The sequence below is a fragment of the Vulpes lagopus genome, chromosome 2 (genome assembly GCF_018345385.1).
Source record: "Vulpes lagopus strain Blue_001 chromosome 2, ASM1834538v1, whole genome shotgun sequence".
Classification (NCBI taxonomy): Eukaryota; Metazoa; Chordata; class Mammalia; order Carnivora; family Canidae; genus Vulpes; species Vulpes lagopus.
In genome coordinates this window covers 114,986,525-115,011,330 of record NC_054825.1, presented here as the reverse complement: position 1 = coordinate 115,011,330, position 24,806 = coordinate 114,986,525, and the positions used below count along the sequence as shown (strand labels likewise).

At 45.9% G+C, this 24,806-nt stretch overlaps 1 protein-coding gene across 1 annotated transcript in view; it reads right to left on the bottom strand.

Moving 5' to 3' along the window:
- Nucleotides 1-1,604: 1,604 nt before the first annotated feature.
- The window catches only part of DCBLD1 (discoidin, CUB and LCCL domain containing 1), a 66,663-nt gene continuing 43,461 nt past the window's right edge, over nucleotides 1,605-24,806 (bottom strand). The window contains exons 5-16 of the mRNA XM_041732669.1: nucleotides 24,081-24,158; nucleotides 19,449-19,473; nucleotides 17,549-17,682; nucleotides 13,244-13,284; nucleotides 12,048-12,257; nucleotides 11,513-11,637; nucleotides 11,091-11,238; nucleotides 10,885-10,992; nucleotides 8,858-8,942; nucleotides 8,573-8,622; nucleotides 7,573-7,692; nucleotides 1,605-3,472 (exon numbers count right to left, since the gene is read on the bottom strand). Of these exons, the coding sequence (XP_041588603.1) occupies nucleotides 3,012-3,472; nucleotides 7,573-7,692; nucleotides 8,573-8,622; nucleotides 8,858-8,942; nucleotides 10,885-10,992; nucleotides 11,091-11,238; nucleotides 11,513-11,637; nucleotides 12,048-12,257; nucleotides 13,244-13,284; nucleotides 17,549-17,682; nucleotides 19,449-19,473; nucleotides 24,081-24,158 (1,585 nt within the window). The 3' untranslated portion in view covers nucleotides 1,605-3,011. The remainder of the gene's footprint in view (nucleotides 3,473-7,572; nucleotides 7,693-8,572; nucleotides 8,623-8,857; nucleotides 8,943-10,884; nucleotides 10,993-11,090; nucleotides 11,239-11,512; nucleotides 11,638-12,047; nucleotides 12,258-13,243; nucleotides 13,285-17,548; nucleotides 17,683-19,448; nucleotides 19,474-24,080; nucleotides 24,159-24,806) is intronic.

Sequence of the window (24,806 nt, the reverse complement as noted above, 5' to 3'; positions counted from 1 at the left end):
CTGGAGACGGGGGATCGATCAGTCCCACATCAGGGTCCTTGCATGGAGCCTGCTTCTCCCTCTGCCTGTGTCTCTGTCTCTCTCTCTGTGTGTGTGTGTGTCTCTCATGAATAAATAAATAAAATCTTTTTTTTTTTTTTTTTTAAAAAAGGCTATTCGCTGGTGACCGTGAGTCGCGTCTGTATCATCGGGGTTTCATTTTCTGCTAGGATTCGAAAGCAAGTGGCATAAACGGAGCAAACTCTCATATCCTTTCCAGATGTTTTCTAGGCTCGTGGGAAATATTAAGGAAATTTTAAATAGTAATAAAACCCAGAACAGTTCCAGCAGCTTCTGTGCTCCGTGTGGTCTTGTCAGAGACGATGTGTTGCAGCCACAGCCGTAAGAAGTGACAGGAGGCAATCTCTGCCTCCCAACAGGATTTGATAACATAGAAGACACCAGACAATAAGAATGATCTCATTCTCACCGTATCACATGTGCTAATGTTGCAAAACACTGGAAAAGCAAGAAAGGCACGGTATTTTTCTGCCTTTATCCTCTAGTTTCGGCTTGGGGGTGCAGGGTCTTATCAGACGTTGCCACTCAAACACCCGGTCTACCCCGTGAGGCCACCCTGAGGAAGTGCTGTTCCGAAACAAAGTCCCGTTCTCCTCTCTCTGTCATGATTAGATCATGAGTATGGGGAAGAAATGTGATGCATGTAAGAAACTTTCATCCATTGTAAAGAAATCTATTTTTATGGCCTAATATTTTAATGTTAGAAAGCTACGTGCAGGGCCTGGATTAGAAAAACGGCCAATGACAGAGCAAAAACTTTGATAAATGTCCCTATGAATTCTCTTCTTGTCAGCCTTGGAGGAAGGCGCGTTAACACCGTTTTTACACAAGAAGAAACTGAGGCAAAGGGTTAGATATGACAGACTGAATGTACAAATGGATAACGGGCCACATGTAAAAACAGAACTCTGATTTACAAGCCCCAGCGTAAGTGCAGGAAAGCAACGAGCCCGGAAAGCCAGACTGCTAAAAGTCAGACTTGCAGGAAGTCAGAGTACTTCTGGGAACAATCCAGAAGCCACGCAATAATGTCTGCAGCAATAATCAACTCCAAATCACTAAGCCTTCATTCATAACTGATAGCTTCTCTCATTTCTGTCCCCACTTGAACTTAGGGCCAAGCCGAGAGAGCCAAGAGTGCGCGTCCCTAACCAACCATGGAGGTAATCCATCCTACAGCTTCCCCCAGGCCAACAGCTTCCGATCAAGGCACACCTGCAGCCCTCCCGTGTGTCCCACGGCAAAGCTATCCACTCCTCTGGGGTCTTTCTGCCTCTTTCTGCCAAAATGCAAGTGGGGGTGGCTGACGGTCCTGCTACGTACAAGCTTGAATAGACTTTGCTTGTTTGCTTGGTCTTAATTCCAGAACAACCCGCTCAAGACCTCTCAGCTGGTGTGTGGCTGATGGGGATCTGAAACCAAGACCTATTTCACTCCGAGCCCAGCTCTCCCCACTGTACCACCTGCCCTTTCTGGAAGGCTGAGCCTCGAACGCCTTCGACCGCCTGGCCAGCAAGCAGGACACCAGTGAGAGGCAGGGGCGCTGTGATTTGGGATAGTTTATTATTACAATTAGTATGCATATAAAACCATGTAAACTCCACAAAATAAACGGGTTATCCTCTAAAATAACCCAAAAGTCTGCTGTGAACTTCCAGCACCCTATTTTAATATTTATCGTTTCACAGAAAGTCAGAGTCATACAAACAGAATTATAATACATTTCTTTTTTTTTTTTAGGTAAATGATTTTTTTGGTCCACATTTTTTTTTGTCAAAACAAACACATACTTTCCTCTTTGGCAAAAGAGGCTCAATCCCCCACAGTGAACTCAAAGCAAACCCAGATTAAAAGCACTGAGCATGAGGTACAGCTGAGGTCTGGGCTAATCTGGAATCAGAGACGCGCCGATTTTCTAAGACTCAAAACCAGTTCAGTTCCCAACCATCCTGGGAGAAAAGCTCTATGTGGATTTGGCCTCCATCGCTTTTGTAAGGAAGAACACACCTCAAATAACTTTGTGTTTCATCGTTATAATGGGTTGTTTCTGAAGAAAGTCCCCAAAAGTGAGGGTGTCTGGCCCCAGCAATATGTTTAATGTGAGGTACGAAGCATCTGCCACAGTCATTCAGACTGCCAAGGCGGTGCCACCTTCATTCCCTTTGCTGGGTGGCATCTCAGCACTGGGTGGCCTGGCAGACGGTCTGAAAAGGTGGGTTTGCATGTGACAGCGTCCAGGGCCCGCTAGGCCCAGGTGAGGAGGGAGCAAAGTGGGGTCCCTGGGGAGCTGGGTCCCCCAGGCAAGGGAGGCCCCGCGGCCCCCAGGGACCTAGTGGCCGCGGCCCAGCCCATCCCGGGGCGGGAGCTTTCCCCTGCAGCCCTCCCGCGACAGCCACCCCGCGGGGCTTCAGGTGATCTCACTCCATCCAGAACAGCGTCAGCCACGCTTTTCCTTCTAGTCACCCAAGGAGCGGCCACGCGCCCCCCACTGGCAACAAGGTGAAGTTTCAACAGACCCGCGGCGGCAGCGCGGTAGGACGCGCTCCCGGGGTGGCCGTCCTCTGGCGCACGGATCCGCGCAGCCCGCTCTCCGCCTTACCCTCGGGGCAGGACCCACGTCCGACAAGGCGAACTTAAGTTACTTTAATTCACGTTAAATACGACTCTGTACAGATTGCACGTTTATACTGAGCAGCTCGGTCTCACAGTTAGAGAAATGGAAACGCCATCTGAAGCTGTCCTTGCCCGGCGCGACGCAACCCCGGGCTCTCGCCCCCAGGGCGGCGCGGCACCAGGCGCACCGCTTTGTAAACAGTAGGGGGGGCGGTCCCGGGGGCTCCCGCAGGATCCCGGGAGGGCGCGCCGCGGACACGCGCGCGCGGGGCCCCGCGGCCGGCTCCCAGGCCCGCGGCAGCGCGCCCCGGACGGCAGCGGCGGCCTCCAGGGGGCGCTCACAGCGGGGCGCTCACGGCCGCGGGGCTCGGGGGCCGCAGGCAGCCCGCGGGGGCGGCGTAGGCGGCGCGGGCGGCCGGCTCGGCGCGCGGCTCCTGGTAGTCGGGGCGGGCGCGCTCCGCCGTCGGGCCGCCGGCCGCGGGCTGCTGGGGGCCGGGGCCGGGGCGGCGGGCGGCGGGCGGCGTCTGGTAGGGCGCGGGCCCGGGCACGCGGTAGCCGCCGCGCGCGGGGAAGGTGCGCGTCCGCGCCGCGGGCCGCCCCACGATGGGCGTGGCGTACTCGGGCTCGGCGGGGCTCAGGGGCAGCGCGTACTCGTGGCGGGCGGCCGGCAGGGGGCGGGCGTAGTGGCCGCCGGCCGGGGCGCTGGGCTCGGCCCCCGCGGCCTCGGCGTCCATCGGGCGGAAGGTGGAGCCCTTCCTCGCCGCCGTGCCCGCGCCCATCAGCAGCGGCGGCTGGTAATCTGGAATCACAAGCGCGGGAGGCTCAGGTGGGGGAGCCACACGGACACCCCGCATCCCCCACCCCCACGCGGGCAGGCCGGCCGTCGGCGGAGGGGGGCCCGGGGGACCGGCCCTGGGGACCAGCCCGGGCGGCAGGCAGCGGGAAAGCCGAGGGGAGAGCAGCCGCAGGGGTGAGCAGCCGCAGGGGTGAGCAGCCCGAGGGGTGAGCAGCCCAGGGGTGAGCAGCCGCAGGGGTGAGCAGCCGCAGGGGTGAGCAGCCGCAGGGGTGAGCAGCCCGAGGGGTGAGCAGCAGCTGGGGTGAGCAGCCGCAGGGGTGAGCAGCCCGAGGGGTGAGCAGCAGCTGGGGTGAGCAGCCCGAGGGGTGAGCAGCAGCTGGGGTGAGCAGCCGCAGGGGTGAGCAGCCGCAGGGGTGAGCAGCCCCAGGGGTGAGCAGCAGCTGGGGTGAGCAGCCGCAGGGGTGAGCAGCCCGAGGGGTGAGCAGCCGCAGGGGAGAGCAGCCGCAGGGGTGAGCAGCCGCAGGGGTGAGCAGCCGCAGGGGTGAGCAGCCCGAGGGGTGAGCAGCCGCAGGGGAGAGCAGCCGCAGGGGAGAGCAGCCGCAGGGGTGAGCAGCCGCAGGGGTGAGCAGCCGCAGGGGTGAGCAGCCCGAGGGGTGAGCAGCAGCTGGGGTGAGCAGCCGCAGGGGTGAGCAGCCGCAGGGGTGAGCAGCCGCAGGGGAGAGCAGCCGCAGGGGTGAGCAGCCGCAGGGGTGAGCAGCCGCAGGGGTGAGCAGCCGCAGGGGTGAGCAGCCCGAGGGGTGAGCAGCCGCAGGGGTGAGCAGCCCGAGGGGTGAGCAGCAGCTGGGGTGAGCAGCCCGAGGGGTGAGCAGCCCAAGGGGTGAGCAGCCCAAGGGGTGAGCAGCCGCAGGGGAGAGCAGCCCCAGGGGTGAGCAGCAGCTGGGGTGAGCAGCCGCAGGGGTGAGCAGCCCAAGGGGTGAGCAGCCGCAGGGGAGAGCAGCCCCAGGGGTGAGCAGCCGCAGGGGTGAGCAGCCGCAGGGGTGAGCAGCCGCAGGGGTGAGCAGCCGCAGGGGTGAGCAGCCCCAGGGGTGAGCAGCTGCAGGGGTGAGCAGCCGCTTGTGCTCTCAGAAGCCTAGGGACCGGGGGCGGAGACTGCGCTTCCCCCACCTGGGGCGGGGGCGGGGGCGTGGTGGGGGGAGCCACCTCCTGGAGATCTCAGGCGGCTTGGGCAATGGCAGATTTTGGAGGTGGGGGTGATACTATACGGAACGGGGAACGGTGACCAAACGACCTATTAAAACCATAGAGAGGGGCGATGGGTGGCTCGGTGGTGATCCCGGGGTCCTGGGATGGAGCATCAGGCTCCCTGCATGGAACCTGCTTCTCCCTCTGCCTGTGACTCTGCCTCTCTCTCTCTCTCTCTGTGTCTCTCATGAGTAAAGAAATAAAATCTTTTTTAAACAAATTTTTAAAAAAAGGGCAGCCCCGGTGGCGCAGCGGTTTAGCGCCGCCTGCAGCCCGGGGTGTGATCCTGGAGACCCAGGGTCGAGTCCCATGTCGAGCTCCCTGCATGGAGCCTGCTTCGCCCTCTGCCTGTGTCTCTGCCTCTCTCTCTCTCTGAATAAGTAAATAAAATCTTTTTTAAAAAAAAAAAAAAAAAAAAAACACGGAAAGAGTCCAAGGTTGATGTGGCCAGAGTATGATGGGCATGGAGTAGTTTAATAGAAAGACCCAAATAAAAAAAAAAAAAAAGAAAGAAAAGAAAGACCCAAATAGTAGGTTGGGGACCGATGATAAAGGTGATGATAATGACAAAGCCCCCATTCATTCATTGGGTCCTGACTGTGCCAGGCAGTATTCTAAGCTAAGAAGATATCAGTTAGTAAAATCCTAAAAAACAAACAAACAAACAAAAAAGTACAGTGAGGTAGGGACTTTTCCTCCATTTGACAAACGGAAAACAGAAGCGGGCTGAGATGCGGTCACTGCTCCAGGGTCACGGCTAGCAGCCAGTGGAGCCAGAAGTCCAGCTCAGGCCCCAAGTGTATGCCCATCAGAGAGGACACTGAGTGCTTTTGCTAGCAAGTTTGGTTTACTTCTCTAGAAACCTACTGAGAGGTCTAAATAAGAGACTGGCACAGTTGGAGGTAACCTGGCAGCCATGTGAAGAAGGAAAGGTCAAAAATGAGACAAAAAGAAAAAGTGTAAGTCACACACTAGGAGTCTGGCAGCAGCCTTGGAAAGGCCACACACTGGAGATGTGAATCAGCGAAATTTATTACCAATACTGTGGGGTATGGAGAAAGAGGGGAGCCAGCAGGGCCCCCTTCCTGGATGTTAAGCCCAGAAGCCTGGGACGCACAGTGGGGAGGCCACTGGGAAGTGGAATGTATGGAACATTCATGGGGGGAGGGTTAGGAACTGCGCTCGGTTTTGTACATGCTGAAGAACTGGGGACCCTCACAGGTACAGGTGTCCAACAGGTGAGACTTACTGACTTGTTGGGGACAAGGAGGAGGTCTGGGCTTAGCCGCTGCACTGACCAAAAAGCAAGGAAGGGCTCTCTGTTGGGAGCTCTGGAGTGGGTGAGTGAGGCTGCTGAGGAGAGACACTGTGGCTGAGCAGTAGGGGGAGTGAGGCCCAGAGAAGGACCACACAATAGGGAAGGACAGGCTGCGGCAGAAGCTGACAAAATGAAAGGAAGAGGACAGACAAGCAAGTCTGCCCTCCCCTCGGTTTACCTACAAACCTACGAGGTAGCGCTAGAATTGTCAGGGGCTGTTGCGTGGAGGGGGGGGGGGGTAATAAGAAGATGGATTTGGGGTGGAGGGATGCTCTCTTTGCCCCAAGCGGCTCAAGCAACCCTCCTACCAGGAGCTTCCTGACTTTGACATCTACGTGCACCACCTCCCCAGGTCAGTAGGCCCCGGGGCACAGGGCCTGAAAGCCCACATTTCTAGCAAGTTCCCTGATGCTGCCAGTCCTCAGAATGCACTTCGGGTAGCGAGAAGCTAAGCTGAGCTCCCCCAAGTGTGGCCTACAGACGCCTACATATCTGAGAACTGACACAGGTCTGCAAAAAGCCAAGCACACTAATTGACAGCGTTTAGAAACTCAACAGCAATGCAAGAGTCACCTTATGTCTGTTGAGTCTAATAAAAGAATTAGAGATTTCTATTTTGTAGGTTTTTAAAAATGCCATTATTACTGCTAATTTATACAGCTGACCCTGAGCAACAGGGGTTTCAACTACGTGTGTCCACTTATAGGCAGATTTTTTTTCATTACAGTATAGTACTGGAAGTGTATTTTCCTCTTTATGATTTTCTTAATATTTTATTTTCTCTAACTTACTTTATTGTAAGAATACAATAGATAACGCATATGACATACAAAATATGTGTTAACTGTTCATGTTGTTTGTAAGGATGGAGTCAACAGTAGGGTGTTCTAGTCAACAATAAACTATTAGTGGTTAAATTTGGGGGGAGTCAGAAGTTACACAAAGATTTGTGGCTGCACAGCAGGTAGGTGTCCCTAAACCCCTTGGTTCAGGGATCAACTGTATTGTATTTTACAAAGGTATTAGTTCTTGACGATGAGAAATAATTTTTTAAAAGACAAAAACAAAAAAAAAAAGGAAAAAAAAAGCATCCTTCCCCAAGGACAGTTTGAGAAGCCTGACTCTCAGTGATGGCTTATGAGGCACACAGGCCATTCTGACACTGGATGGCTTCTTTCATGTCCTGTCTCACCTTCCACAAGGGCAGGAGCTGTGCTTAATTCATCTTTCCAGTCTCTCTTTGTTAGTAACAGATTAATCAAGGGTTTCCAGATTGTTGTGGTGCCTCAGGGCCATTGCTTTAGCCACGCTATAGCTCCCGTATGGGCAATGGCCTCTTCTGAATGGGCTTTTGAGATATATCTTGGGGTCTGTTTGGGACTTAGTGACTCCTTGCAGAGTTAAGAAGGAAGACTGTCCACTTTACTGATGTATTGGGCCCCATCTAAATACAAGGGTTTTGTCTTATTTCCCTCCTGGTCTCCCCAGCCCCCTAAGCAGCTCTTCCCACGTCAGGGCGCTGTCCCAGAGGCTTGACGCTTACCTGCCATATCGCTTGTGATGAGATCTAACTTTTGTGTCATTTCCTTCTCATGATCATAGCTGATGGTAAACTCAGCTGACTGATGTCGGGCAAAGGGATACTTGATCTGCTTCCAACAGTCTGGAAGAAAGATAACACGAAACAACCTAAAACCCCAGAAGCCTAACGCGCATGGCCCATGATGTGTTCCTCGATGAGCAGGGGTTGGGGGGTTCTGCCGGCTGGCTGTAGATGCAGGGCCGCAGCTCGTCACATGCATGTAGCAGGAGCAGCATGCTGACGTCGTTACAACAACAGAAAACACCCTTCCAACCACGCTTTCTACCTGCCTTCGCAAGTGTGTCTGCGGACCCGTCATGTCCCAGATTATCCCTGTTACACACGTGGGCATGGTTTTCCATCATCTGCACGGACACAACATTCATGCCTCAGAGGAGTCAACACATCTGGTGTCCCAAGGCGCCCCTGAGATCCTGAAGGGTCCTGCCCTCCCTCTGGACCACAGCTGACTCATTGCTTGGGCATCCTGTAGTCCTTAGGATTCTCTGAAACCTGACCGTGAACCCTGCCTGGTGCTTCCTTCGCTCCCCCAGAGTGGAAAATACAGAGGAAGCCTGGAGATGCAGAGCGTGCTGGACAATGTACTTTGTAAATAAAGGGGGCTTTTAAAATTTCTCCTGGATGACAGGCAGTGTGGTGACCTAAACTCCAGTAGCCAAAAAAAAAAAAAAAAAAAAAGAATGTTGATAAATGATGGGACAATGCTGAACAAAACTAAACGTAACTGGCCATGAAAACTCTCTATTAAAATAGAGAGATTAAAACACAATATTCCATTCCTTTTAGGCTTGCTAATAACTTAAAGGCCATGGATCTTATTTTTTAAACCATATGAGCATGGGCCACAGACCTAATCGTGCTTTTAATCAGCAGATCCTGTCCCTTCTCTAGGACAGAATAAAACCATAGAGTAAAACCTTAGAGTTTTCTGTAAACCAACCTGTTTTCTGGGCCTTAGCTGATCCATATGGATTTCCTTTCTTCTTCCTCCTACAGAGACAAAAGAATCCTACTTGAAAAGGTTTCCAAGTGATAAGTATTGTTTATAAAAGAATGCTTGATACTTTCCACCCCTCCCCAACTTGTTTTTAAAGCATAAATTAACATTTTATCTTGGCCAAAGCAATGCAGCTTTTCTACACAAGAACATCTGAAAAGCAAATATTTTGGGTTTGTGATTATTTGCATAATCAGAGAAGAAATTGTAAAATGTCAAGTTACATACTTTCTAAGGGCTGCAAAGATTCCCATTCCAGCAACCAGCAGGCCAAAGAGCACCAGTGGAAGGGCAACAGCTGTGACGTTTATTCCTAGGAAGGGGGAAAGCCACCACATTACAACAGAAATGAACCGCAGCCAAGCCTCACGATCTAAGACTGAAGACTGGTTTGAAAGGTCTTGAGTGCCTTCATTCATATCTGGGGGAAGTGAGTATGTGCTAGGCATTGCCTGATATCAGAAAGCAAAAGAGAGGATTCAAAATCCTGGCTCAAGTTTTTGGAAAATAAGTTTTATTTTTTTCCCAAAAAGGGCAATTTTTGATGGTCCTCAGAGATTCACATTTACTCTGAGCTTGTTGTTTGGACAATATTAGACTCCAAAATCAGGATCCAGGGGGATGATTTCAAGCCGGCCCACTCAGCTGGCCAGGAGGTGCTTGGCTCAAGGAACCAGTTCTCCTAGATGGTGGGAGGGCTCTGGCTTGGACAATAACAGGAGCTTGGCGGGTGGGGGGGGAGCAGGGAAGGGGAGCTGAGCCCTGTGCTTCCCTGTGCTTCCGTTACCAGGGCTTTGGAGCTGTGGACTGAGAGGAAATGCAGCCTGATGACCTCAAGCAGCATTTCCACTCTGCTGCACGGAACACCATATCTTCCTACTTTAAAAAAAGAAGTCGCTTTAACAGATACTAAAGCAGGCCCCAAGCTTGTAGAAACTATGCACACTAAAGGAGAAATATTTGTCCACCCTTCTTTATCTGTGATCCCTGAGAAGAAAACAAAGGGATGATCAGGAGTGGAAATGTGTAGTTCGTGAAAGGGGAGGATAAGAACCTTTGAAAGGAACAAAAGTTATGTAAATGATGGCGGTGTTATTTACCAGAGTGGAAATGTGGGAAAAATCTATTGGCTTAAACATCCAACAACAGGGGACTGGTTAACTAGGTGATGGTATATCCATATGAAAACACAAAGGTATTAACAACTGTGGGGATCCCTGGGTGGCGAAGCGGTTTAGCGCCTGCCTTTGGCCCAGGGCAGGATCCTGGAGACCCGGGATCAAGTCCCATGTTGGGCTCCCGGTGCACAGAGCCTGCTTCTCCCTCTGCCTCTCTCTCTCTCTCTCTATGTGACTATCATAAATAAATTAAAAAAAAAACAAAACTGTGTTTTTCAACTACTTAATAACATTGGAAGATGCCCATAGTACCATGTTAAGTGAAAAAAGATACAGGACCAAATATATGGCAGGCTACTGTTTTTTTTTCAAAGTTATAGATAAATATAGTTTGCATACAATGGAATATGGTGATTATCTAGGGATACTAATTTATGGCTTGTTCTTATGTTCATATTTCTATATCTCTAATCTTTCTGAATTTTATATAAATTAATATGCAAATCATTTTATATTCTGAAAAAACAAATGTCCTTTTAATGTTTATTATGTGAATAGATTATATATTTACATGTTCAAACTTCAAAAAGTATAAAAATGTCTCCCTCCTACCTCTGTTCCTCCTCTACAGGAAGCCAAATTATGTTTCCTGACCTTCTTCCAGAGATATTGCAATGATTTTATATATATATATATATATATGCATATATGTGTACATATTTATATATATGTGTGTGTATTCAATCTTTATTCCCTTTTTTGCACAAATGGTAGAGTGCTATATAGACTGTCCGGTCTTTGCATATTTTTTAAAGTTATCTCAGAGAGTTTCCTCTACTACTAAGCACATTTATTTTTCACACCTGCAGAGTATTCCATTGTGTGGAGGTGCTATTATTTTTCCATAAAATCTTTACCTATTGTTTGAAGGGCAAATACTACTTTTTTCTACTTACAATATTGCAATGATATACCTCCTGTGGATATACCTCATTTTATACTTATGCAGCTGCCTCTGGGCCATCTGACTCCAGACATTCACATGACAGAGAAAAAAGGTTTTGTTGAAGTGACTGTAATAATCAGATGGAGTCCGGTTATGCCACTTAGGAAACCACAAAACAGTAACTGCTCTACCTGTGGGTATTTCTGCAGAGGGGATGGATTTTGTGATTGTCTCATCTTCTCTTTCAGATGAACCAACAGTATTTGGACTTGTTTTGTTTAACACCAATGAATCATTACCTGAGGCAGAGGAGATGTTGGAAAAACCACATTAGTAACAATCTGTGAAAGGGCATGATCAGAATCAAACAACTCGCTGACCTGCCCCGGTCCCACACCTTGTGTAATCTGGCAACCAAAGAGCTCCACATTCAAGGCTATCCTCTGATGCCACGTCTGGGGAACAACCCGAATGTATCTGGCCACGATGGGAGGGATGAAATTGTTCCTCACTGGATCCCGAAAATTAGAGTTGCCCTGAAACACCTGTAGAAACAAATAACTTTTACCCGAAGAGGCTCGGAGGAAGTTCCTAAGTCTTTCCCACCCCCTCCTCCCTGCTTGTATGACACCAAAGCCAGAATTCTATGTCCATTGCGGTTCTGCAGAGATGCTTGCTAGTGAAGATATATGGCTTTGCCAACAAAGGCTAAGTTACCTCACTAGGGTGGTGCTGCAACTCTGGTTTCTGGAATCACACGGATAAAAGTATCTGGAGACCACTCTCCCGCTCAGTTCCTTCCTCCAAAGTTTCTCTTACCTTCTCTTTATTATTCGCAATTCCTTTATAGCTCCTCCACTTGGAGTTGTTGTTTTTGAACTTCATCACGAAACTCTTAACATAAAAGTTGAAATTTGACTGTGTGGATCCTGTGGTCATAATCCCTTGTAAGAAAATATTATTGATAGGTTAGTTTTTAAAAATATATACAGCATGTATTACAATTCCAGGTGTCTTTTCTCTTTCTTTCTTTCTTTCTTTTTTTTTTTCTCCTCACTTGAAATCTTAAATCATTTTCCAGGCCAATTTTTCTTATTTGCATTTAGAAACCTGACCACAGATGAGTGTTTCCACACTGACAACACGCCAGCAGAAGGTTCCATCTTTGAGGTGTGGGCTTTCTAATCCATACATCCGCACTTACAATCTGCGCACAGGTTCTTCCCATGGAGACAGTGTGAAGGCTTGTTACTTTTAGAAAAGACACAGAGTCCTTGGAGGGACAGAAAGAGGCACCTCTGTAGGTCTAAAACGTAATTTCAAACGCCGGTCACTTGCATTGGTGAGGCTGTACCTGTGATTTTCTTTTTCTCTCCCAAATCGGTCTCCAGCCACTCTCGCTGTTTGCGGTTCTTGCCACCATCCCCTGCTGCCCACGACAGGTCTTGGTCTTGAAGTTGGGCTTGGTCGGGGGACCAGTGAATTTGTTCTCCCATCTCACTGACCCACTGCCAAGAGGCTCTGATTTGTGTGTCAGGTTCCAAACTCAATGATCTGCTGCAACCTAAAAAAATGAAAAATTAAAAAATTTCAAAAAGGCTGGGAGAGTATTTCTGATGTAAACACAAAATGAGAGGGGGGAAAAATAAAGTACTCCATTTTACCTAGAATTATCCAGTGGATTTATTTCCATTCTGATAGCAAATCAACTGTTTAAGTACTAGTTTTTTTTTAGTGACCCAGACTTTTTCTTTGACTCACTGGTACTGCAGCAGCTGGCAACTGCTGCTTTTCTCTTTAATGGACCTCACTGAAGTCACACCCCCCTAGGAATGACATCTCTTTGTTCCCACCATAGGTTTTCCTTTCTAAACTTATAATTTCACCCTCATTTCAGCAAAGTATAATGTGTCCTAAAGGTTTAAAATGCTGAAAGTTCTTCTCACTTGATCAGAGGGTACTCTATTGTCCGTATCCTTGAAGAGGAGGGACATCCAGGGGCTCTGAAGATCAGTAAATTGTACTCAACGTCATCCTCAGGACCTGAATTTTACCATGTCCAAGACAATGTGGAGGTTAGCAAATAAAGGCCATACTCCTCTCCCTGGACAAAGAAGGCACATTCATATTGTTCTCCTTGCAATATTTTACTTTAGGCTGAGAGACTATTTACACAGAACATATTTCATGTTCAATCATTTTATTCAAGAGAACTACAAATCAAACCGTCGTATTTAAAAGCTTTTCCTGTTAAAGTTTAACATAAAGGAATTTATCTTAAAATAAATGCTATTTCGAATTTTCATTCTTTTTTGGCAAAAGTTTGAGACAGCTGATGATAAAGAAAAAGGATTTTCTACTTCACGCCAATTGAGTTAGTGTCTTGGTATTTTTAGATTACAGCGTACTTGGTGCTCTGGGATCGGCGGGGGGCAAAAACAAAAATACAATCCTTTAAACTAGATCATCAGAGGGCTACGGGAAAATAAACTACCACTGGGGATTAGAAAATATCAAGTTCTTAAAAAAAAAAAAAAGCATGATCCTTACCATTGGAGGTAAAGAGAAATCGCTTGTCTGACAGGGAACCACTGCAATAACAAACACAGACATGAGGAGGTGAGTTGCTTACCGGGATCTCAATTTAAATGTTTGACTCTGATTTAGAGATGGCAACCATGGACAGAGGGTCCTGAACCGTGAAATCACAAAGAGCCCAGAAAAAGTCTGGACAAGAGTATAGGAACCTTCCCATTTAAAGCTTTGCTGCTGTTGCAATGTTCAGAAGTACCAGGTAGTCCCAATTCCTGGAAGGGACTTTATCTTCTTCTTTGTCCAGTCCCAAGCAGAGACTCCCGGCCCTGCCATACTGCATAAAGGTTCCATTATAACCTCTGCACTGAATACAATGCAGGCACCAATCATTTCCTACATGAAAATGCAGACCCTCGGGGGTCATGACACTTGCCTAAATTCACAGTTCGAGGCCAAGCTGGGGTGAAGATGCAGCTCTCCTAACTTTTAAAGAAAGTTGCTGTTTCACAAAGTTTTATTAATTTATTTAGAGCCTCTATTTGACTGATTTTTCCATTTTTTTCCTAACGTTCCTGCTATTACACTTGACATTTTGCCCAAATAAGCCCACCTGATACTACAGCAACCTGGAGCACCTAAACTTGTTCCCACTGCCATGAGACACTAAAATATTTTGTTGTTGCTGAACAAGAGAGGTTATGGAAAGAAGGATAACTGTAGTTAACCCTGGGAAGACACCACCGGGAGGGCTCTGCACCTAAAAGCTCTCTGCCTGGCTTTTCTCCATTATCAGCTGGAATAAATACTTTTTTTATTTTTCCATTTGACTCTATTAAACTAACTAAATACAACCACTTAGAGAATTCTATTGGTAAATGAGCCTATTTATTTATTTATTTATTTATTTATTTATTTTTTGAGCCTCCTCTTTTAAAACTGGAAACACCCCAGGAGGCTGGAGCTCTGAAGCTCACATCAGGGTGAATGAGTTCAATCAGATTCCTGGAACTGCCAGCCTTCCCAGAGGGCTAGAGAAGTGATCAAGAATAGGCTGATGTAAACTGAAAGAAAAGCATTCCCGGCTGGTGGTTTGAGCTTCACCCTCTGTCTGAGGTCAGGCTCTCTTCCTGATTCCATTCTGGTCTCCTCCAATCAAGGAAGTGACCTGACCCGGATGAATCCCAGAAGAACCCTAGATATTTACTTTAGGGACTCCTTCTTCCTCAGCGGCAATGCTTCCTTCTGTGTTTTTTCCTGAACACCAAACAAGCATGTGTGGGAACAGAAGTTCAATGACCGCAGGCACAGTGCTTCCCCAACAGCAACCCAGCACAGATAAAAACAACTGCCCCCTAAAGATTTGGGAATTGAGATGACTGGAAGAGATGTATCCGCATGTGGTTCACTTTTCTCTGCTCAGTACAAAAAGCCAAAGCAAAATCAGAGCTGGAAGGAAGAAGGGACGTTGATATAATTCTGGACTTTCTATTCCCACCAAAACAAACATCAAAAATTTGTTTAAATAACTGCATGGAATGTAGAGCCAAACTCTTCCTAATTCATTAATGGTTTCGATTTCTGTATTCCTATCTTTGCATCATCATTTAATTTCAAATTCCATTAGGTGACTTCATCTGTGTTAAGCCCAGAAGACTGAGAACACGTCTGCTTCTATTTAACAGTTTAAATAATTTTTTTCAAAAGGTAAAATAAAATCCTAGTAGTACAAGTTAAACTTTTTACGATCCTATTTTTCTACAAAAGAAGCACTAAGATGTACATAAACATAGGCAAGAGATTAAAAAAAAACAAACAAAAAACAAAAAACAGACTTAAAACCAGAGGTCAATTCTTTGTTCCTATTTGGAGACACGGCGCTCAACAAATCTAGGCCCCAGCATGACATCTTCCTGAAATGGTCCCCTAGTATCAATACATTGAACCATAAAAAATGTAACCAAAACCAGATCCTCAAAAGTCAAGATCACGCTGATGTTTACAGCTTACTGTGCATAAGTAATCACTTTTAAAATAAATCAGGATATAATATTTATGTTCCAAAAAGTTTGAGGCAAATACAAAAGTGAAAAAATACATGTACATATGCATGTATGTATATATAGTACATGTACGCGTACATTTTTATCCATAGTACATATATGTACGTGCATATATGTATGTATAAAATACGTGTGTATATGAAAGTGAATTTATAACACACACATATAAATTTTATTTGAGTAAGGATTTAGTTCTAAAGGTACTCTGTTACTAAGCTTTTATTTTTTATTTTTATCTTTTTAAAAGATCTTATCTATTTATTCATGAGAGGCACAGAGAGAGAGAGGCAGACACACAGGCAGAGGGAGAAGCAGGCTCCCTGCAGGGAGCCCGATGGGGACTCCATCCCATGACCCGGGATCAGAACCTGAGCCAAAGGCAGACGCTCAACCACTGAGCCACCTGGGCGCCCCTGTAACTAAGCTTTTAGATCTTAAACCTTGGCACAAACTTGGGACTGATTTGTCTTTGAATGTTCACACAGTATGAAAAGAACACTGTGGGGCCTCTCAAAGTGAGAAGTCCTATCCAGAGGGAAGCCCCATCCACAGCAGGCAAGAACACAGAGCAGTGAGCCTCCCATCAGAGTGCAGCCCGCACCCTGTGCTTAGTGGGCGACTGCCTTCCACAGATCACATGCAGCATCACTTGCGTGGCCTGTGAAAGACTGGGGCTCAAACACCCTCTCCAGGTACCCCTACCTGCAGCCCCGACTCAGAATTGCCAGTGGGAGCTTTGCCTTTTCTCCTCAGCCACCCTCCAGCCAGGGCCTGGACAAGAGCAGGGTGTGCTGCCTACCGTAACTCCTCTGGTGTCCCTCCCCAGGCCCTGACTCTGCTCCGTGTCCCCCGCCTGCCTGGTCCCCGCCTTCCACCCGGCCAAGGCCTCCTTCATGAATGTGTCCTACCCAGTTTCTCCCCCGACTGCAGCCACTGCTTCTAAGTCCCCATCCTGTGAGCTTAGGCCAACACCTCAATCCAGAAATGGGCTTTAGTCCCTAACTTTACTTGTGAGCTCATCAATTGGTTCTTGAGAATTTATGATACATTTTCCCACAGAAACAATATTACATCTTGTAGTCAGAATCCCTATTTGAACCACAATATCGCTCAACCAGCCGTAATACATTTAAATAAAAAGTAGAAGGGGAGGGAAAAAAATTACTGTATAACTGCCTCACAGTGACATCAGCGTCACTATATTTATGCTAACCAGGGAACCTATCAACCTATCAAGAGCAGGGAAACACGATGGTGTCACAGGAGCAGGGACCAGGGCGCCACAGTGGGGTGGGGGCGCAGGGGAGGGTGGTGACCCCCATACAGACTAGGGCGTGGTAGGGGTACAGGCCCTGGGCTACGTTTTCCTACTTCTGGATCCTGAAATGCCAGTCGCCTCTGTCTTGTGCAGTATTCCTGAGACCAAGACTACGTGACAACCTGTCCAAAAAACACAGGGCCATGGTGGCAGGGAGACATTTTGGGGGCTGACAGGGAAGGGGCTAGAGATAAACACAGCAGTTTCAGGATCATCTTTCTCTCCCACGGCACCCACCCAGGCAAGCCTCCCCCTGGCCCACGCCAAGCTGCCTGTTTCTATGAGCAGACACCTGGACCACAAGGCGGGTTTATATTTAGTCCTAACAGCTCTTGTTTTCCACCCCAGAAGCTGAGGAAACCTAAATGCATTAAAAGCCCAGGTTGAAATGTTTAAAACATGTGAACAATTGACATACTTTTTTTTTCTCAGGAAGCTAAAAGAGCAGAGGGTGACAGCAATCAGAGGGGTGAATGTTAACAAAAGCGCCCCGCTTTCCCCCCCACTTCCCAAGTATTATCCATCACCAGGAGCTCCTGGGAAGCTTGGTTGTTCTGTGGAGGCCTACTTGACTGCCCGGTCTCCTTCAGTATCTCTGGTAATATTGGAGAGAACCAATAATTTACTAAAACTGGAAGAACTGAAAAGGGATAGATAGCCTTTATTCTCTCCCCATAACACACCTAGGGTAGAAGCACTGCGTTGCCCCAGAGCTTCCAACGTGTGCCACTTAACGTACTTGTCAGCAGAACCAGTGAGCTGCTTTGTTGCTGCGCTGCTCTTGCCCACAGTCACCATAAATGCTGCTTTAGGCCCTCACGCACCTTCTTCCCAGGCGACAAACCCTTGGTATCAGATGCCCACTGTCCCTTCAAAATTGTGAGCTGATAAATTATGCCTTCGGGGCAACCTTCCACTCAGAACAAAAGACAAGGTACTCACTCTCTTGAGAGCACGCCATTGGCCAGGATTCCTTCATATCGACTTATCCCTTTGCGCTGAAGCACGCTGATCTGACCACCCAACTCGTCTGCAATTATTCCTGCGTGGATAGCGGCTTTGCACAATAAAGAGGTCTGAAATACAGCAACAGCATCATTCACAGCTACTCAAGAACACATTTAAAATATGCTAGGAGGGGGCACCTGGGTGGCCTAGTGGTTCAGCGCCTGCCTTCAGCTCAGGTCGATCCTGGGGTCCTGGGATCGAGTCCTGAATCAGGCTTCCCGCAGGGAGCCTGCTTCTCCCTATGCCTCTCTCACTGTATCTCTCATGAATCAATAAATATTTTTTTTTAATTAAAAGAAAAAAAAAAAGAACTGACCAACCCAAATTGCTGCCCCACAAACTCATCAGCAAATAACATGGCTCTTATTTTAAGCCACTAATTCTGGGGCAGCTTGTTCAGCAGACATAGATAACTAATCAGTGTCTTACATTTGGTTTACCAGATACTCATTACTAAGGACCATTTGAGAAGGTGAACCTTCCATACCACAGCTTCATCTTATGATGAATTCAGAGATTGAACAAGGCACCAAAAGCAAAATAGTGATGTCCGCCATGGAACATTACATGGAACAACAACAAAAAAACTTCTCAAAGGTCTTGGAGCTATGAGGATGAGCAACCCAGGACCCACAGCCTCCATCTCATTTCTGGAGTCTCTTCCGAAAGGGGCAGATGGCTGGCACCCGCTCAGTCCTCCATGACTGCTGCCTTGGAGTGACAAAGTGAGCAGGAGCACCTGACTGGCTGATTAGCAGGTGGCCCTGGGATTGGGATTGGCCCACTGGAAGTGCGGCTGGAGAAGGACTGAAACTTTTCCATGGGTGCCTGGGCCCCGAGGCCCCCATGGGCACAGACCTGCATGGGAGGGTGATCAGGCTGTCAGGTCAGCCCAGGACGAGGGGCTGAGAAACATTTTCTAAATAAATTTCAGCAATGCCTCACTTCTCCGTGGTGGCTAACGCTGAAATGAGAAAAGCAGCTCATGAAATTATATCTTGATAACTGGACTTGGGAATTTCTCTTCGGGTTAATGGCCATGCTGCTGCCGTACTCGCAGTGGAAAAATTCTCTTGATTTAGGTTATAAACCCTGGGGGACCACCGAGACCAACCATATTTTGTAATAGTTGCGGTTGCAATAAAATCGAGATCTTCTCGATTTACAGGGAAGTATATTTTGATTTACAGGGTGTATATTTTCCAAACTAGATCAGATTTGGGAAAAATGAGTCAGTTTTGCAATAACAGCTATCATAGCTAAAAGAGGGCAAGAATTACTGACAGAGAAGAAATATGAAAATGCTGAAAGACAGATGCAAATACTATCCTCCTTGATTCTGGAGAAGAATTAGAAGATGAGAATAAGATAGTGATCTTTAAATAGGCAGTTTGTGGAATTTTTTTTTTTTCTCCAGAATGTTCTTTTCTTAAATAGGTTATCACTGTTTTAGATTCTTAGGGTACAAAATGGATCTGCCAGTTGTAACAGAAAAGCCCTGAATTTAAATTTGGCAATTAGCTCATCATCCCAGTTTTGCCTCTAACTTTATCTACTTTGGATCGGGCACCCCAATTCCTCTGTACAATGAAAAGGCTGGACTTCATGATGTCTAGTATCTTTTCTAATGGGTATCACCTTGTGATTCTAATGGGCACCCGATGTCCACACATGCTTGCCTAGCTCTCCCAGCCCCCAAATGAAAACCAAATTGGTCCAGTGGTCTACTGAGCAAATAATCCCACTTTCCCTGGGATCATTATCTTCCTTATAATTTCTTCTAGGGATGGGATGGTCTTTATCCCAGGAGCCCAGCCTAGTGGAGAGCTCTTACAGGACTTGGCATGTCCCAAGGCCTCCTTGGTTACAAAAGGACAGGTTCACAGGTCAACCAGCAATAGGAGCTAATACTAGCATCACTGGCCAACATAACATTCTCATTTTCCACAGTAACCAGTATGGAGGGACCCCAGTAGTATATACTCTTTTAATGGAATTTATTCAATTGCCGCTCATGTTTTTCCATATTAAATGAGCACCGTAGGATACAACTCCAAGAGAATAACCACTAGATCTGGCTATTACATTATTATGATAAAAATATCAGCCCTTTCCAGGATTGTTTTCTTAAAAAATAAAAATAAAAATCCCTCTCTTACCCAACCAACTTAAATAAAATTGATGTCTACTTAAATTGGGGCTTTTTGGTATCAATTTTTAAAATTTACTCTCACTAAACTTGTAAGTTTCCTTTGAAGAAAGGCATAATTTATACTTTTGGAAGAGCACACAATTTATACTTTTTCTAGCTATTTTCAAGGTCAAAGCCTCACTGAAATGTAAATATAAGAAAACCACACCACTAGCCCGTGTTAATTAACATGCATGTTAATTAGTGAACTACCTACCTTCAACTCAAAGGAAATAATTTAAATGTAATTCTTCAGGAAAAGCAATGCAACAGACAGCTGAGAAGCCCACGTGCATGGCTCATGAAATTTCAAGTTGATGGTATTAAACATTTCTGAAGTTCACTAAGCCACAAAAGATGGCCAAACAGATCAGCACGAAGTAAGACTGCACCAACTTTCAAAGCAATTATTAAGTCATCCCAGAATCAAAGCATTTTCTTAAGTCCTCCTTTAGGAAAAGTCAACTTGTACTCGTAAAAAGTATTGACAAAGTAATTAAAGTTTAATATAAAACTAAATGCTAAAAAAAAATTAAATAAAACTAATGCGTTAGGTTGCATTTAATCAAACATGAATAAAGCACATGTTTTGGGCAGCCCGGATGGCTCAGCAATTTAGCGTTGCCTTCAGCCCAGGGCCTGATCCTGAGGACCTGGGATCGAGTCCTACATCAGGCTCCCTGCATGGAGCCTGCTTCTCCCTCTGCCTCTCTCTCCTGTGTATTCTCATGAATAAATAAAATCTTTAAAATAATAATAATAATAATAAAGCACATGTTTTAAAATGATGGTAAAATGCTGAATTATAAAAATGTATTCCAGGACACCTGGGTGGCTCAGCGGTTGAGCATCTGCCTTTAACTTGGGGCATGATCCTGGGGTTGGGGATCGGGTCCCACATCGGGCTCCTGCAGGGAGACTGCTTCTTCCTCTGCCTGTGTCTCTTCTCTCTCTCCATCTCTCATGAATAAATAAATAAAATCTTTTAAAAAAATGTATTCCATATTCTATCATAGGAATTGTTCCTCTGTGGCTACAGTCTTTGTAATTACCATATTGGCAACATTTTCTTTACAAAAGTAAGATGCATTCATTGCAGAAATGTTGGAAAATATGAAAAAAGTCACACATACTGCCATCACCTGGAGACAGTCATGCACTATTATAACATATTTCCCTCTGGCTTTTTGTGGGTGTACATTGGGCCTAGTTTCTCCTCTTTTCCTCCTAAACCAAGAGCACGCTCTCTCTGTACTGTCTTCCTTTATTTTCTAGTATTTCTTGAATATTTGGGGAGAATGGAGAATTTACTGAAACAAGTTATTAAGTGATGTCTTCCACTTAAAGACAGATGGTATAGTCAGCAGGCTGGGGAAAAGGTGCCAAGAAAGAAACTGTTCTAGGGGCTTTTTATCTCTGGTTTCCAGGTGAGGCAGATCTCAAAGAGAAGCCCATCCTACTTATCTGGCATGATAGGCATGTACCAATGTTGATGGCTTCGTTCATCAGTCAAGGAGACAGAGTCACAGAGCCTTAAGAATTCAAAAAGACTGTTAAAGTTCTCTCTCGATACGTCCTGGCCGACAGTCACTTTCGCCACCCCACAGCACCTTCCCGGACACATACGGGCCCTGTCTGACAAACTGTTGTAACATCTACACACTTCCACTTCCAGGGACTAGGGCTCATGGTTTCTTGAGACATTCTAGCCCATTTTGTACTGCTCAGTGATTCCTTATATGCAACTGAAACTGGCTTCCCAAATACTTTCTTCCTCTGACCCTGGTTCTACCTTTTGGAACAACTGTAGAATGAACCAATTCTTTTTCTGTAACTGTTCTTTTAAGACAATATCTTATTTCCTGAAGCAGAGCACCTGTTTCTCCAACAGCTTCTCTAGTAACTTGTTCTACACATTCTGTGAACTTGACCTACAGGATATGTTTTGGTTTTGCAAAGATGATTCCACAAAGGACCTGCCACAACTGAACACATTTCCTAAGATGGAGGCACCATGGAGGACGGCCTCTAAGACGATGGGAGCTATGGTCTTCTTCTGCTAATAGAACACGGCAATCGTGATGGGATGCCACGCTCATGGCAACATTCTTTTTTTTAAAGACTTTATTTATTCATTCATGAGAGGCACAGAGAGAGAGAGGCAGAGACATAGGCAGAGGGAGAAGCAGGCGCCCTGCGTGGAGCCTGATGTCTGGGGGGAGCCTGGATCCCAGGACCCCTGGATCACCACCTGAGCCAAAGACAGACCCTCAACCACTGAGCCACCCAGGTGCCCCCCATAGTGACGTTACATAAGGCTGTAACCTGTCTTACTAGGGGACTCCTTTGTTAGGAAATTCTGCCTCGGTGGTTTTGAAGAAGCAAGCAGTGATGTCAGCAAGGCTCAAATGGCAAGGAGCTGAGGACAGCCTCCAGCCAAAATCTAAGAAGAAATTAGGGTCTTCCAGTCAACAACCCATGAGTAACTGAATGCTGCCACCACCACGTGAGCTGAGAAGCAAAAGGGAGCCTCAGATGAAATAAGGCCCAAGCTGACAACTTGGATGCAGGCTTGTGAGATCCTGCAGCAGGGAACTCAGCCAAGCTATGCCCAAACTCTTGACCCACAGAACATGAGAGATACTACATGTGTTGTTTTAATCAAGGTTTGGAGTCATGTTGTTATATAGCAATAGATACCTCATACACCCACAATATCAACATCTATGAAAAGGCACTAATAAGATTTCTTTGAAAAGATTAGTTTTCAAAATACAAATTTTCCCTCCAGATGAAGTCATTCTGAAAGCAAATGGTAGGAAACCAGCTCGAGTCAAATAGGAAACCTGTTTACTAGCACCTACAGATCATGCACGCAGATCTACAATGTAGGAAACTGTTTACCTGTTATACTAAAAAACAGAGCTCTGTCAAGAGGAAGCAAGATAGACAACAAAGTAAGAAAAAATGATGCTATCTCTCCTATTGCACATAATTCTTAAGTTTCTTGCATGGGATAGAAAAATAACAAATAGAAACTTTCTATTACTGGGGGAGAAACCATACTTCAACTGTTTATTTCTCCTAATTTCCTGAAGTCATTTAGAGATAGCCTGTGCCAAGTATATATCAAACTGAGGTCTTGTAAATCATTTTAAGAGTCAAACAATGTAAGCCAAATGAATATCCTATGTCAATCTTGCAAATAAAGACAATACGTGAAAAAGAAAACAAAGAGCAAAATGGGAAAATGTGCTGTTTCTAGAATCAGGATGTATTAAAAGCAAAAATGAAAGCCAAGTTTGTTTTCTCCTTGCTGGAGATGAAATTATCAATCTCCTGGAACACGTATGGTTTTCTCCTATGCATAAAGACACATGTCAATAACTCTCAGGAAAGTTCCCTCACTACACAGATTTTCACATTCCCATGCCAATTCCCATATGCTGTAAACTCAACTACTTTAAATAGCAATGTTAATATTCAAAAATCAGATACCATATTTCCAGAAGAGAGATCTGCAAATAGTAAGAAATGAAAGACTGAGTATCTGCAGACAGAACATCTACTTTAGACAAGTAACTTCCTGTGAATGTATTTTTCTCTGGGGACAAAGTATGCAATCAGAGTTTCATTCTGCATAAGAAAGTATGGTGCAAGGAAGCAAGAACTAGTATATACGTGCAAGGCAGGTGGCTTCATTGGTCCCAGAGTCAATATTGTTATTCTGTGATGTGAATGTTCATGTCCTTGGCTATATAACATGAATCAATTGGAGCATTAAAATAAAGAAATAAATTACAAAAAAAAAACCCAGATGACCTTTTATTTTTTATTTTTTTAAGATTTTATTTATTTATTCATGAGAGACACAGATTGAGAGAGAGGCAGAGACACAGGCAGAGGGAGAAGCAGGCTCCCTGCAGGGAGCCTGACGTGGGACATGATCCCGAGTCTCCAGGATCACGCCCTGGGCTGAAGGCGGTGCTAAACCGCGGAGCTACCCAGGCTGCCAAGATAACCTTTTATTAAAAATAAATGGAAAAAATAAAAATAAAAATAAAATAAATAAAATAAAATAAATGGAATTACACTCGTAGGTGTTAAAGAGAGCTTAAGTGGAAATGCTAAAAATAAGAATGCATGCATGAATAGCCATGGTTTTTATACTTATTATTTCATTTATTCTCAGAAAAGAGAGAATTATGAATTTACTAGAGTTTTAGATGTTATCTGACTTCACTTTATGGTGAATTTAGGCAAAGCAATAAGTACTTTTTAATTTCCTCCCTGCCCTCCAGATTCCCAGAAATGTCTCCTGCTATGTCTCTACAACCAGCTGGGCAGAATTTGCTGGAAAAAGAAAATAATTTATATTTTATTAAATTATACTTAAACTAAAAAGTATTATACTTAAGTGTATTTTCTCTTCTCCATAGAACATGCAGGAGAGAATATGTTGTTTTATTTTTTAATTATTTAAAAAAAATTTTTTTAGAGATTTATTTTAGAGAGAAGGTGTACACACACACGTGAGCTGAGAGAGGAAGGGCAGAGGGAGAGGGAGAGAGGGACTCTCACGCAGACTCCCTGTTGTGCACATAGCCTGATGTGGGCTTGACCCCAGCACCCCAAGATCATGACCTGAGATGAAATCAAGAGTCAGCCCCTGAACCACCTGAGTCACCATCCCAGGCACCTCAGGAATATGTTGTTGTAATGACAGATCGAAAATCTGACTTGTGAAAACACAGACTAGTCTAAAATGTTAACTTGAAGGCAAGTTTTACACAACAATTATTTGCTTTATAAGGATTCATTATAAATTCGATCACACAATGAGCTTCTCTAAGCATCGTAATTGATTTTTTTTTAAAGATTTTATTTATTTGTTCATGAGAGACACAGAGAGAGAGAGAGAGAGAAGCAGAGACATAGGCAGAGGGAGAAGCAGGCTCCACGCAGGGAGCCCAATGCGGGACTCAATCCCAGGACTCCAGG